General features: G+C 34.3%; 1 protein-coding gene across 1 annotated transcript; it reads left to right on the top strand.

Moving 5' to 3' along the window:
- The first annotated feature begins 13,312 nt into the window (after positions 1–13,312).
- LOC118033019 (transcription factor MYB46) lies at positions 13,313–15,969 on the top strand. Its single transcript, XM_035037858.2, has 2 exons — positions 13,313–13,950; positions 15,098–15,969. Exons 1-2 carry the CDS (start codon positions 13,673–13,675, stop codon positions 15,813–15,815), a joined length of 996 nt encoding a protein of 331 aa, XP_034893749.1. The 5' UTR covers positions 13,313–13,672; the 3' UTR covers positions 15,816–15,969.
- Positions 15,970–16,263: the final 294 nt, after the last annotated feature.

The raw sequence follows: 16,263 nt of genomic DNA, 5'->3' as shown, positions 1-16,263 counted from the left end.
AAAAAAATCACATAGAAGGGGTATTAATTAAAACATAAATAAAAAATTATTTTAAAAATACATATGAAATAATGCATTAATTAAAAAAAATTCAAAAACATTAAAAAAAAAAATAAAAATTACGCTAGACACTATGGAGCCTACCAAGCTAAGCCTAGCACCTGGCCCATCAAGCAATGACTTGCATGCAAGCCTATTGGGCTAAACCAAACGCATAAATCTAATTAAAAAAAAAAAAGTTAATGGGATGGATGTCATATATGTTGTCTGCCCATTCATTTAAAAAAACAGATGTGTCGCCTACATCAATTGATCTGGTCACTAAAAAAAAATGGACTCCTAGGATTTTTTTTACAAACAAATCCATTTTAAAATTAATTTTTTAACTCAAAACACCTAGAAAACACTTGAAATCCAAAATCTTCCCATACTCGGATATGTTTTTTTCTTTTTTTGATACTTTTAAGGTAAAAAAATATACCTCATCTCACTCTTCTTACATGTGGAACAATTTGATACAAAAATTAATTGTTTTGGTAGCCATAATCGTCACCAATGATCACTTTCTCTTTCTACGTTGGAATCCAGTGACTTTCTCTCTCTCCTCCAGCAAAAAAAAAATGAAAACTAAGGAAAAAAGGTTGGTTTTTGTTAATGAAGCTTCTATTTAGGTTTTTGTTAAAGCTTCAATTGCATATTTATTTTAACAAAAGCTTTATTAACAAAAAACTAAAGCTTTATTTTATGTTAAAAATCATTAGAATAAACAAACAAAGCCTCATGACCCAACATGAGGCTTGTAATGATTGTCAGGCCCATAACTACTTAGAATTGGCATGATGCCAAGACCATGGATGATGTGTGTAGCTGAACCTAAAAGTGTTAAGTTTGGCAGCTTGCCAAACCCATATATATTTAGACTCAATGCAAAGCTGAACCAAAAAATATTGGGTCTAACAGTTTGTGAAATCAATTTATATTTGGGCTTAGCATGTAGGTGAACTTAAAGATATTAGGACTGATAGCTTGCCACACCCATGTCCACTTGGGCTCAGCACATAGCTAAACCTAAAAAAGTTGGGTCAGATAGCTTGCAACGATTATGTCCACTTGGGCTCAACACGTAGTTGAACCCAAGAAGGTTGAGTTTGGCAGCTCGCCATACCTACATATACATGAGCTCAGCACGTAACTAGACCCATGGATGTTGAGTTGTACAGCTCAACAAACCCATGTATATTTGGACTCAGTGCGTAGTTAAACTCAAGTACATTGATTTTAACAACTCGCCATACTGATCATATGTACTTGAGCTCAGTACGTAGTTAAACCCAAGGATGTTGATTCTAACAACTCGCCATCCTTATAAGTACTTAAACTCAGCGTGTAATTGTATCCAATGACGTTAGGTCTAACAGCTTGCTAGATCCATGTATGTTTAGGCTTAGTGCTCGGTTAATCTCAAAGATGTTGGGTCTGGAAACAAGTTAGAGCCATGCCATTTAGGCCTTGTAGTTTTTCAAGTTTATCTATGTTGGGTTATCATTACCTTAACCCTTTTAATTTAGATTTGATTTTAGACTAAAAGTTAAAAAAAAAAAAAATTAAAGGGATCAATTAACTAATAGCTAAAAATTATTGGGGATTAAAATGACCTTTTATAATAAATTTCAAATCCGTCATTTATTCTACTCGTTTTTTTTTTTTTCATTTCGGTCCTAAATCTTTCAATTCAATGTTCCTTCATAAAATAATATGCAATTAACAGCTAATTTGAACTAAAAAAAATTATGCAAAATAAAAGTTGAAGAATAAAAATAAAAAATAAAAAAAATACTACTCAAATCCACACTGTTATAATTATACGAGGAGGTGAACAATAGCATCAAAAACTGATCTCATTGTATAATAATAACAATCCCATCAGAACTAGCATTGGAATTTGATAGCCACGCAAAACTACTAGTTCCTCTGCTCATAACGAAGTGCTGCCTATTTATTCAAAGAGTCTCTCTCTCTCTACCATGGGTCTTACGAGCATTAAGCAGAGCACCCCATTGACCCCAACATGTTTGATAAAAGCCACTGCTCCCTCTAGAGCCCACAATGCTATCTCTAAGCATGTTGATCTGATCAATTTGATCGTGAGCTTTGATCCACTATCCCTGCATGGCTACATGCGGATCATAAGCCAGCAAATGGTAACGAACTAGAATGCGGCCCTTGCTTTCGCTGTAATCTGATCTCAGTGCATTAATTCCACCTTTTGCTGCCTTCTCATCATGTTACGTACTCTTGCAAAAGCAAGGGCTGTCTAGTCTCAGTCAATCCATGATTGATATAAAAGGATTGCTTTGATTTTAATAAAAATATGAACACTCACGAATCCGGGCAACACAAACGCTCACATCAAAAGAAGGAAATCCATAAAATTGTGCATCACTACAACTTCTGTCACTGAGTATAATTTGTGTCAAATGCTTCGTGATACGTAGGCTATAAGGCACCCTTTATGTAGTGGATTGGAGAAGGTTACTTGAGAAAATGCTGCAAAGAAAGTGACTCATAAGTTTTTGAGTACTTTGGCGTCTCATCATATACTTCAGAGGTGAAAGAAGACGCTTTAAATCTTTTTTCCTTTCTCCTTTTCTTTTAAAAGAGTATATAGTACTGACCTTTTTAGCTTGCTATATTATCCTTTTTCCCTTTGTACGTATATGGTGAGATTATGACGCATTATCTATCTGTGAGAGGAAGCTTATTGTGAAATGCCCACTTTTGGTGTCCATTGTGCAATTTTCAAGTTGCCCTTAAGTTAGGCTTATGCATTGGGTCAGCCCTGTAAGTCAACCTTCAGTTCGTGGTCTAACATTGTTTTTCTTTTTTCCAGTTAATTTTCAGGAAATGCTGCTGTCTCTGTTGACTGACGCTGAGAGCAATGGAAGTCAAGAATTAGGTGATGACTATAGGTTTGCAAGAAATTTCATGGTGCAAACGTCCTTGCGTGGTTAACTTGAGTGAGTTCCTCCAAAACATGTGTCAAGATTTCTTGCCAATCAAACATACAAGTAAGGTCATTTGCGCGGTTATGTCAATCATTGTGGATTCATGTTGGATATTGCTCCAAATTATATTACATCCATGGAGTTTAGATAACAGAGTTAAGTAAAAAAATTGAAAAATTAATTAAATTAAAAAAAAAATTAATTGAAAAAACCGAATCATGAAAAAAAAACAATTAAATTTATTATAATATTTAAAAAATTGACCGGTTCGGTTTTGGTTTTATATATAAGCCTAAAATAAAAAAACCAAACCGAACTAAAATTAATAAAAAAACTGAACCCAAAATTAACAAATCGAGCCAAACCGAAACCAAATTTATTATAAATTACAAAAAAAAAAACCCAAATAAGAATATAGTTTTTTTAAAATATAAAATAACCGAACCGAAACCGAACTGAACCCAAACCAGTTGATTATGTTTTAATTTTATTCTAAAATAACCGAACCGAACTGAAATTGGTCGGTTTGAACTAATTTTGCTTTTTTTTTTTTAATTCAATTTGGTTATTTTTTAAGTAAAAACCAAACCGAAACCGAATCAAACCGAAACCGAATCAAACCGAACTGAATCCAAACCAGTTGGTTGGGTTTCAGTTTTTGTTCTAAAATTATCGAACCAAATCAAAACCGGTCGATTTGAACCGGTTTTGAATTTTGTTTTTTAAAAAAATTAATTTTATTATTTTTTAGATAAAAATCAAAACAAACCAAAAATAATCATCCAACACAAGGCATCATCAGTAATTTAGGATGTTCCTTTTGAATCAGAATCAAAGATTCAAATCGGCTAGCCTTAACCAATCATAGCACTTGTATGTACATAATCATACTCTCACAGTTTGGTCAAACTATATATTGTCCCAGATTCATAAGATAAGGGCACCACCAGGCCCCATATGATTTATTGAGCTAGCTTTCAGGTGCAGAAAAATGCTCCTACTTGGCTTTCCTGTCGACACAACCTTGTTATATGCTTTTAAACCCTTGCAAGTTTTTCCTTTTTCAGCTTGATTTCCACCAGGAACTTCAACTATTGCCAAAACCACCTCTAGCTTGTCCTTCTAAAAACAAAATTTGAGGCATACCTCTATTTTATTCTGGTGCCTCTCACGATGGAAAGAAAGGGTAGCACATTGAGATTTAGCTCAAGAGCAACTAAAACATGAGATTTTTTTTTTCGTAATTTAGTAGGTACAGTAATTTTTCCTTCTTTTTAATGCAAAAATAAAGTGTTTAGTTTCTACCAACACTGTGATTAATATTTGACAATGACCTAATATTTTGTATTAAGAAATTGAGCACTTCCAATTACTACTTTATGGAAAAATTACAGAAGGCACTTATTTGTTGGAGGTGATTTCATGTGAGCCTTTCTAGAGTTATCTTTCATGATAATTAACATTTGCCTAAGTTTTGCTATATATATTTATATACTGATTGTAGTTTTTTTTTTCTTCTGTTTTTTAAATTACTTCAGGTTGATCCCACTATTCCTGTTAAGCTATGAAGAAGTTGGAGAGCCTATTTCCTTTGAAAATTCTCTCTACTAACTATTTTTTATGCCGTGAAACATCATTATTGTGGTCATATCCTGTCCTTGTTATTCAAAATGAAAGTGGGCTATTGGAAAAAATGCATACACCACATTCATTTGGCATACCCTACCAATATCTCTGCCTTTCCATGGGTTTCTTTTTTAGTTGTTTTAACTTAAATGATCGAGTATCCTTGTCCTGCTGAGGATCTTTCTCGTTTGATCCTCCATCTTAATTTGCTTTTGTGACTTAGAAGGCCTTCCTCACTGGCCCAGTCTCATCACCTTAAAGGCGAATCGATCTTTACTAGTAACCATAACAGGTAGAGACAAAGCTTTGGAGAACAGTGAAGAGAAAGCATGGAAAAAGTTGGAATACTATGAGTACCGTCCAATATTTCCCTAGACCTTTTCTCCTTTCATCATTTATGTACGTGTCTTTTACTCTAGATAGCACAGGGATCGATACTGCTGCAAAAATAAACGTTAAAAATATAATATTTCTAATGGTTGATTTATTTTTTCCACTACTTTTTTTTCTTCAATTTGGATACCGTTCGCTCAGTAGAAGTCTTAATTAATATCTCACCAGAAATACTGTAATCATGAAATTATTTAAGTCAAAGCAATATGATGTGTCATATGACTTCATGGATCAAATGGTGAGCTGGCTATATATTATGATTCTTCAACCCTAAACCCCACAAATTATAAATTTCCATACATGTTAGTTCAATAAGCACTTAATGTGATGGTAGAATCCCTATCATCTTCTCCTCTTCATTGATTTTTGGCCCTCACAGGTGATGATATTTTAAAATTCAATTTGCTAGTAATAAAGTTTTTTAGTATTTAGACAATAGATAATTACACATTTATATCAATATTTTCTTCTCTAGAATTTATAAAGTTGATGGTTGGTGGTAAAAGACCTAATACCTGCAAAACAATCCCTTTTAGTGGGGTTTAAGGACTCTCAAATAATAAATTCAAATGATTTTTAGTAAGAGATTATAATAAATAAATAAAAATAAACTTTAAATTCTAAGAATAAGAGTGTTTGTTCTTGTTTTTATATGATAAATACTATAAGAATTAAAATATGAATACTTAAAAAAAAGAAATTGTGAGCCCTTTACCTGATTAGTTCAAATAATATTTATAGCTCTTGAACTTGTCATGTTGCTTGAATTAAAGAGTTTAAAATGTTATTTTTTTTCTTATAGCATTAATGAGAGATAAATATATCTTATATAACATTAATAAGGGATAAATATATCTTACACGACATTAATAAGGGACATATATCCCTTACACAATATTGATGTTGATGGAAATATGGTAAGCCCTTAAAAGACCTTTATAACCCCAAAGGTGTAGATATATGGGTATTCTTGACATTAACATTTTATGTTAAAAGTTATAAGAATAAACAAACGAAGCCTCATGACCCAACATGGAGCTTGTCTGCATCGAGGAGTAGGTCTTCATCTTTTGATTTAATTAGAGTTAGAAATGGAGTAGAGATGGAATACGATCCCATTAATATAATTGGTTTTTTTATTCCTGAGGAAATAATTAACGGCAGGAGCCATTACTCTCGTAGAAATGAAAGGAACCACCATTGGCTATGGGTCAATTGGAGTTGACCCCTCCTGAGGTGCTTGCATGTGCTGCTACTCGTTTTTTTTTTAAAAAAAAGGTATCTACCTTTGTGGAGTCTAGTGTTGTAGACTCAACTGTTAAGACCTCTGTCCAAGGTATTTTTAAAGAAGCTGGACAACCCGGGTGTGAGGATGACTTTACTAACCTTGTACTTAGTTAAGCCCCTTATGCTTTTCACACATTGATTGAGAATGAAAGGCAAGTCATAAAAGTTGTTATTGGAGGGAGGTCTGACCTCAGGAAGAATGGCCTAGAGGTGGTAAAGCACCTGAAGAGGGTTTTGGCAATTCTTTTAGACATTCTGATGATGTTTGATCAGAGCTACAATGTACTTAATTTTTATCAAATAAATGGGAGTGGTGAGATTCAAACTCATGACCGCTTGGTCATCAAGGCTCTGATACCATGTCAAAAAACCAATTCAACCTAATAGCTTAAGCTGTTAGGTGAGGTTTCAGGATATGATTTATATTATTCTCTAACAAGCTACAATTGTCAACTAGCCTTTACTAAACAAACAACCTTCAATGTAAGAACTATTTTGTCTTACCTCATTATTTCAATCTTATGACTATTGTTTCTAAAAAATATTTTTAGTAGACTTTTATGACACATGTTCTTTTTAAAAGGCATTGGATGATTGAGAGGAGCCAGGTGAGAAAGGTCATTGCCCAGCACAATTTAAAAACCAAACTATTCTTTAAAGGCTAATTAAGGGATAAAAAGGTTGTAGTAGAGGATGAACTAAGGAACCTTAAGGCAACCTATGCGATACTGAAAGATGATATGATGAAAGGTGTTGTCTTTTAATCGAGCTCCTTTGAAAATCAGCTTTGTTTAGCCTATAATGAAATGGACACCTTGAAGCAAGGGATAATTAAGATGAAGGCATTCCAATATACTCTGAAAGCTTAGATCATTATTGTTAGGGAAGAAGCTTATAGCTATTATATGTGGTTGAAAGCTTTAAGGAACTATTTTGATAAGTTCTAGGAATTTTTTGAAGGGTCTACATCACTGACTAAGAAAGCTGGAGACGATATTTCTTATCATATTCAACTTGTATTTCTTCAATCAATCAAGAGGAATACTGGTAGACTTTAGTGCTACCTTCCATTTAGTCATTATGTCTGACTTTGCAGATGTCTTCCTTACTAAGGCTGTAAATGTCCAATATGAATAATACCTTATTGAGAAGCATGACCTAAATATTTTAGCCTTAGCCCCCTAACTCTCTTTAGCCTTGTAAATAACAACGGTCTTATAGGGTTTGCCCTTTTATAATATACTAGAATTTTATGAAAAATGCTCTTTCATTTCCATGTTTTTATTGAGAAATATTTGGTAAACTTGTTTAATTTGGATGGGTATAATGCCCATAGTAAAATATCTAGGAGAATATAACCTTTAAGCAATTTGTATAGGCTCAACGCTCATACTTAGAAAAAATATTTAGATGGAAATCCTCCAAGTATGTATTGGTCCAGCACCTATACTTAGAAAAATTTCAAAATATTGCCTTCAAACTTTGGAAAGATTTGAATTTCACTTAACCTTATTAGAACTCGCCCCCTGCCTGGAACCTAGAGGAAATCTAGGTTGCAGGTATACCTTTCTTCATGAGTTCTTGCTCCATTAATCTAGCTATCTATGAATATATCCTTAGTGAATTGGTGAGAGGCCCTTAGGCATCACCTGAAAGTTGGTGTTATTATATTAAAAGGTCTCAAATTCATCATTTGAAGAGTTGTACAATAACACTAGGGAGATCAAGTTAATCCATTGCTTCAAGAAATATGCAATCGTACTATGAAGATTCTTGATCAATCCCTTCCAGGGTAGTGATATCGTACTCAGATGACCATGTCAATCCCCTAAAGAATTGTGTTATTATATTAAGAAGACTGAATCAACCCCTTCCTTAGAGATATGAACAATCGTATTAGGGAATACTTGATCAGTCCCTTTTAAGGTGAGTTATGCTATCACACTAGGAAGACCATACCAATCCCTTGAAGAATTGTGCAATTGCAATAAAAAGACCGAGTGAGTCCCTTTCTTGAAAAAATATGCAATTGCATTAGGAATATTTTTTTTATCAATTCATTCCAAGGTTAGTTGTTGAAAGGCCCTTAGGAATCACCTGAAGAAAATTAAAACATAGTCATTTTGAATAAATCATTCATATATAAGAAACTTACATTCTATCATTGACTATCAAGCATGATGGAGATTCTTCACTTTCATATCTTGTAAATGGTAAGTATTTATCCTTACCACCCTTATGACTTTCAAGAGACCATCCCATTTTAAGGCTACCTTGCCCCTACTTTCTTTGTTGTTTGTAGTATTAGGAATAAGGCTTTTAAGTGTATGGATAGTGGGTAATCACACATTCACATCAATATTTCCTTCTCTAGAGTTCATAAAGTTGATGGTTGGTGGTAGAAGGCCTAACACCTGCAAATCAATCTTTTTTTTATGGGGTTTAGAGACCCTTAGATTAATAAACTGGTGACTTTTAATAAATGATTGTGTTAAATTAGATAATGAACTTTAAGTTCTAAGAACAAAAGTGTTTGTTCTTTTTTAGTATGGTAAATGCTTTGAGAATAGAAATTGCATACCATTTACCAGGTTGGTTCAAGGGGTATTTATAGCTCATGAACCTTGTCATGTTGTTTAAATGAAGGGGTTTGGAATATCATTTCCTCCTGATAGCATTAATGAGAGATAAATATCTCTTACACAACAATAATAAAGGACAAATATCTCTTATATAATATTAATGTTGATAGAAATATGGTAAGCTTTTAAGAGATTTTTATACACCTAGGGGTGTGGAGATATGAGTTTTCTTGGCATTAACATTTTATGTTAAAATTCACAAGAATAAGCAAATGAAGCCCCATGACCCAACATAGGGCTTATAATGATTGTTAGGCCCATACCTACTTGGACTTAGCATGATGCTAAACACACGGGCAATGGGTCTAGCAGTTTGTCTGATCTATGTTCATTTTGGCTTAATACGTAGTTGAACCCAAAGGTGTTGGGCCTAGCAGCTTCACAGACCCATGTCCATTTGAGCTTAGCGCATAGTTGAATCTAAGGGTGTTGGTTCTGGCAAATTACCAGACCTATATGTACTTAAGCTCAACGTGTAGCTGAATTCAATGATGCAGGGTCTGACAGCTTTTCATACTTTTATTCACTTGAGCTCAGCACGTAAATGAACCTAAAGATGTTGGGCCTGGCAGCTTGCCAAACCTACGTTGATTTGGACTTAGCTTATAGCTGGACCCAGAATATTGGGTTTAGCTGCTCATCAGATCCATGTTTGTTTAGGCTCAGCACGTAACTGAATTCAAAGATATTGGTTTTGGTAACTCATCAGACTCATATGTACTGTAGCTCAATGCTCAGCTAAACTCAAGAATTTTGGGCTTGGAAGCATGCCAAACTCATATTATCTAGACCTGGTATTCTACCAAACCTAGATATATATATTAGGTTATTACCTGTTTTTTACCCTTTTAGATATGGTCTTAGGCTAAAATTTAAAATTTTAAAAAATACACTTATCTGATCCATAAACAGGTAGTTTCTTTAGCTTTTCAGTACTGACTTGAACAACTTTATGACCTTCCTTTAACCTTTTGGACTCCGGAGAGGAAGTGGTGAAACAATGAAAAAGAACAATCATGCAAAGAATTTAGCATGGACAAAGTACATGATCATGTATGTATGGCACCTGTCATCACATTATTCATGTTTCTCTACTTCAATATATCCTTACTTGTTTTGAGCCTATAGGGGTCTACATGTACGTATTCAATTTGTTGGTTAGAGAGATTTGGTGCAAACATGTCTGAGTTTAGACAATCATATTCTCATGCGGTGTCCACCATCTATGCATAACATGTATGATCTAGCCTTTATATCTTGCCAATCCAGCGTCGAAAGGCGTTGGAATTTTCCCATTATAACTTGAACTACCACAGGTATTTGTCTGGCATAAGAGATATTATTTGCATACAGTAACCGATAGGAATACAGCTGCGTTCTTGAATAATATCAATTCGGGGCTATGGGGTATGTTTGGTAGAAGAGAAATAATTCAAGTATGTATCACTTCCTCGCCTTCTAGAAGATGATTTTCCAAGTCCAGAACGTAATTAGAGAAAAACCTACCCCATTTGCTGCTGGCTGCCGTCAATATTAACATAGCTCTGCATTTTCATCATAGGTTTAAATGTCAAGTCTGCTATTCTTAAATTCTTAGATAAAACAGATGTGCTTCTTTATGTTTGGTTGGCAATGAAACAGAAGCAAAGTGATTTTGTTTTGTATGGAAAAAGTCAGAAAAAAAAGGTCAATTGTTTGTTTCGCCATTTCTTTCATCTTTATTTCACATCATTCATCTCTTGCGACTGTATATTGAATATGTCAATGGAAAACTGAAAGTTTAAGGGAAAAAAAACCTCACTTGCTTGAATTACAATGCATTATTATACTTTGTTTAAACGAATCCGAGAAATGTCCACATATGGAATCCATGCAACATCTTAATTAAGAGCTACATATATAGCTCAGTAGAGCCTTGGTAGAGAATTTTGCCCTTCTATTTTAACATTATTTATTTTGTTAGCTGCTGATAAAGATATTTATTTGGAGCACTGAACAGTTAAGGCAAAGATAGAATCTCATTTTCTTGGACCACAATGCATTTAATTAGTCTATTCCGTAGAATCTTGTGCAGATTCTGATATTTTCATTAGATCAACAGATGAGTAATTGTACAATATATATACTACAAGTGATCAGCTTTTTTATTAATTTAGTGTTCACTAGATCTCTCACAAAATAGTATGGATTAGTAGTGTTTTTTTTTAAAAGAAAAAATTAATTTGATCCCCAAACTTTTATTTTGCATGATTTAGCAATTTTGAGCCCAAATTGATCTCCAATTGACATATTTTTTAAGGAAAGAGGATTGAATTAAAAGACAGATGATTGAAGTAAAAAAGGCAAGTAAAATAAGGGTCATGTTTGAAGTTTGTTGTGGAAATTCATTTTCATCCCCCATCTTTTGAGATATTAGGTTATCGGTACTTATAATTTTCAAAAATCCTATTTTGATACCAAACTTCATTTTCATTTTTTTTTGTTGGAGGAGAGAGAGGGAGTCGTCGGGTTTCGATGTAAGGAGATAAAATTGTTGTTAGTGACGATTAGAGCTACCAAAACAGTTGTTTTATTATCAAATTGTTCCATATGATGAAGGAGGTTATGATTAGGTGTTTTTGTACCTTGAAAACACCTAAAAAATAGATATGGACTTGGGAAGATTTTTGGGTTTCAGGTTAAATTTGGGGTTTCGACCATGTGTTTTTAAAGGTCATGGATTGATTTAACAAGATTTCTAAGGTGTTTCCTAGGTATTTTGAGTAAAAAATAAGTTGAAAATAAGTTTTTGAGTAAAAAACCTCATTTTTTTCCGGTCATACCAGTAGCCGGATTGTAATATCTCACATCAGCAAGTGAGGAATTGGTAGTTGGCCTTATTAGTAGTGTTGGTTGCTAACTTGTCAGACGCATTTTAGGCTATACCTAGCTATTAAAAACAAATTCATGAGGGCGATAAGGCTCAAAACGGACAATATCTGGCAAGTTGGGCTGGACTGTAACATTTGGTATCAGAGTCAGTCTCACTAGCTATTTGATAGTGCCGATGGGGTCGTCATGCTCCTTAAAAATGATGGATTGTAATATCCCATATCGGTGGGTAAGGAGTTGGTAGCTGGCCTTATTAGTTGTGATGATTGCTAACTTATCATACACGTTTTGAGGACATGCGTGGCTACCAAAAACAAATCCATGAGGACAATAGGGCTTAAAGTGGATAATATCTGGCAGGTTGGGCCGAGATGTAACATGGATTCTGGGCTTAGTGGACGACGTGTCGTCTATTGATTTAAAGGACTTTTTTTTTTTTTTGGAAATGGTTGGGGCGTCGTCCGCCCCATTATTAAATTAATCAAAATTTAACCTAGTTATCAAATTTCTATTACTTGTTTAAAAACATAAGTGTTTCCTAAACTTTTTTCTTTCCGGTTAAATAAAATTGGAGCTTAGATGTTTTATGAATAGTGTACAAATAAGTTCATTAAAATGTTTTATGAATATTGTACAGATTTATTTTTATCATAATGAAAAGTATTTATCTTTTGCATTGAATTATTGTTGTTTTTTCCTCTTTATTTGTTATTAATATCTTATTTTTGAATCATATTATTAAATTAACCGAGTTTATTAATCTCATCCAACTCAATGATTATAATTTTAGATTTTATTTTTTCTTTTAAAAAAATATTTGTATCATTTGATTTTTTTTTTAATAAATAAATAAATTCACAGCATATCACGTCATCATGTCAATAATGTGCTAGCTTGATTAATTTTCTGTACAAACTCGAGAATAAGCTACCCAACAGAAAGGAAAGTCGTAAATCACAGGTCGGGGTAGGTAGATAACTACTTTTAAATGGTTTCCATGGATGGAAAAATGGTCTGAAGGTTTCATATATATGCAATAACTTGGCGATTTATACAACTGTGAGTATTTTAACATATTATATATAAGATGGTGATTGAAAATGTCATCTCTCTCCTTTTCTAACCTTTCTCACATGAAAATAATTAAAAGTTTGTATTTCAAATGTTGAGTCTTTTCTACTCTAGCATGCCTTTTGATGAACTGAGGCCTCAACTTTGTGCATATCCAACGCCAAATTAATCACCAATAAAGATGCATATTGATTCTGTGGTCCATTAAGCATTTCCCGTGTGTTTTTGCAAAATTATTCTCTTATCCTGTTCGCTGTCTTCAATTACACGTGTGGATGCTGGGCAGGGAGAGAATGGCTAAAGATTATGTGAAGTGGAAGCAAGTATCTTGGCTTGGTTATGAAACAAACCCCTTTTTTTTGCCTCCCTTCCGTGCGTGGGTGTTCTGGCTTCAGTCTATCTTACGGTACAATGTATGGTGATTACCTTGGAGTGAAGAAAAATGTAAAGGAAAAGGACAAGAAGATCACGCAGTCAAAGACAAGACAAACACCTCTCTCATTTTCCCCTGCAGTCCCTCTCCAAACCGTTTTACTGCTCAGACTCTTTCATCAACCAACCCCTCTCTCTCTCTCTCTCTCTCTCGCTCTCTTTCCTATATTCTAAGCAATACCCACAACCATCATCACCATCATGATCGGCATGCCCACTCTGCCAAGCTCCTCTCTCTCTTTCTCATAATCTGCCATTCTATAAAGCCTGAACTGATCTACATCAAACCAGTTGGGAAGAGATATAGATCACCTTTCTAGTGACAGGGATCCAAAGGCTCTCAAAATGAGGAAGCCAGAGGCCTCTGGGAAGAGCAACGATACAGGTAACAAGTTCAAAAAGGGCTTGTGGTCGCCGGAGGAAGACGACAAGCTCATGAACTATATACTAAACAATGGACAAGGTTGTTGGAGTGATGTAGCAAGGAATGCTGGTTTGCAGAGGTGTGGCAAGAGTTGCCGGCTTCGTTGGATTAATTACTTGAGGCCTGATCTCAAGAGAGGTGCATTTTCACCCCAGGAAGAAGAGATGACCATCCATTTGCATTCCCTTCTTGGCAATAGGTAATAATTTGCTTATATCCCTAATCACTTCATATCACGACTTGCTTTTAATTATATTCACTTGCTTATTAACCTTATACCCTTAATTTCTATCTATGTTAATTAGTATATTGTTTCTCTCTTTCGAATTCTGTTAAAAAGGTTCCTTCACCCTTTTTCCACTTCTTTTTAAATATTGAATGAATACATGAACTTGGTTTTAATTACTGGGTAGGTTCAAATATATATATATATATATATATATATATATATATATATATATATATATATATATATATATATATAATAAAAGAAGTTTTCAGGAGATTTTTTCTAGTTACATTCTCTACACAGATAAGGGTATATATATTGGAGGTTTTTCAAACTGTGTTGCTAATTCTCATGACCAAAAGGAAGCTATAAACAAAAAGCTTTTATTAATCCCATAAGATACACCTGTGAAAGGAAAAACATGTCATCAATAATTCAATGATGATGTAAGGAGACCGATGTAGCAAGAGTGTAAATATATATATATATATATATATATATTGTTCTGCCTAGTGGATCGAATACAAATTAAGTCCTTTTTCTTTGATCAATTCTTTAAATCTAATAAAAAATAGTGGAGAATGGCTACTAATCATGGAGAAATATCTTAGTTTCTCCCCACTTACTCAAGCTTTCACGCATAAATCTCCATCCTTAAAGGCATGCAAGATAAATGCAATCAAATCAATCGAGAAAGTTCATACAGTACGTACAGCATAAACAACTTGAGCATTTCTTTTTTCTCCCCCTCTACGCGGTATGTTGGACAAGCATACACGGATTAATTAGCTGTCATGTTTTGATTATCTGTGAAGCATACAAAGATTAGTCAGCTCTGCTGCTTAATTAGATCATGTTAGGAGTAACATGAGGGGATAGTCAAATCCCTTGTTATATTATGGAAGAATATAATTAAGCTCATGACAAAGACATTCCTCTTCTGATCTTTATTTGTCTTTATAGAGTTGAAGACACTCCATCTATAACTGTTCTTTTTTTTAGGATTCAAGCATCCAGGCTATACATTCAAATCATGCACGAGTAGAAAAATTAATAACACGTTAGTTGAAATTAACTGAACTGTTGATCGTGTAATTTCTTTTCCTAAATTTCAAAGGTGGTCTCAAATAGCGGCTCGCTTGCCAGGAAGAACCGACAATGAAATCAAGAACTTCTGGAATTCAACAATTAAGAAAAGACTAAAGAGCCTGCAGTCATCCAACGCATCACCAAACACAAGTGATTCATCCTCGGAGCCTAGCAAAGAAGTCATGGGAGGGTTCATGACCATGCAAGAGCAAGGCATTTTGCCCATGAACATGGATCCGTCACTTTCATCTTCATCATCGTTGGAAACCTCCATGCAAGCAATGATTCTAAATACCATGATGGACCCATTATTACCTATGCTTGATCATGATCATGGCCTAAACATGTATATTGGTGGTGCAAGTGGATACGAATTCAATGGTGCACCACCATGCATGACTCATCAAGTTGGGGTGAACAGTTCTGATCATGGGTTGTATGGGCCAGAAGGGATCTTTGGAGGTGGTAATGTTGGGATTCCTCCTTTAGAGAGTGTAAGCTGCATGGAGGAAAATGCAAAAAGCCAAACTATACAGGATCATAACAGCACTGACAAGCACCCATATAGTAGCTACGTGAGTAGTCTTAACAAAAACTGCAATAGCACTGATCATAACAAGACAGATAACGCAGCTGCTGAGATGGGGAATTTTTGGCACGGAGAAGAGTTAAAAGTAGGGGAGTGGGACTTGGAAGAGTTGATGAGAGATGTTTCGGCCTGCCCTTCTCTTGATTTCCAAAGTTGAGTAAATGGTTATTCCCCCAATATATATATATATATATATTCAATTTTCTTTCTTCATTCAAGTTGAGAGAGCTTTGCTATATAAGCACCCTTCAAATATTGTTCTCTCTCAACCTTTGTATTCTACCGGCTTTCATCAAGAGATTTAGCAAGTTTATGTATAGCTTCAATTAGGAATAGGACAAAGGTGATCAGGAGAGTACTGCACTAATTGATGACCAGATATTTCTTGTATGTAGTAGATGTATCTTGCGAAATGTTGCAATTTCATCATTACTTTTCGAGCACTGATATATTCTTCTTGAGAAGACACCATATATATAAAAGCTTGTGTAGACAAGGACCATATATATAAAAGCTTGTGTAGACAAGGACATGATGATCAAGAGATCAGCCGGTAAGTGCATAAACTATATATCATTACATGTAAACAGGTCAAAAAGCCAGGA

The sequence above is a fragment of the Populus alba genome, chromosome 1 (genome assembly GCF_005239225.2).
Source record: "Populus alba chromosome 1, ASM523922v2, whole genome shotgun sequence".
Taxonomy (NCBI): Eukaryota; Viridiplantae; Streptophyta; class Magnoliopsida; order Malpighiales; family Salicaceae; genus Populus; species Populus alba.
The sequence above is the reverse complement of the archived record's forward strand: the minus strand, read 5'-3'. Positions and strand labels throughout refer to the sequence as shown.

Excerpts from the sequence above, each read along its gene's own strand:
- LOC118033019 (XM_035037858.2), top strand. The coding sequence starts at position 13,673 with ATGAGGAAGCCAGAGGCCTCTGGGAAGAGCAACGATACAGGTAACAAG. Across the intron at positions 13,951-15,097 it reads CATTCCCTTCTTGGCAATAG|GTGGTCTCAAATAGCGGCTC; the intron begins GTAATAATTTGC and ends TAAATTTCAAAG.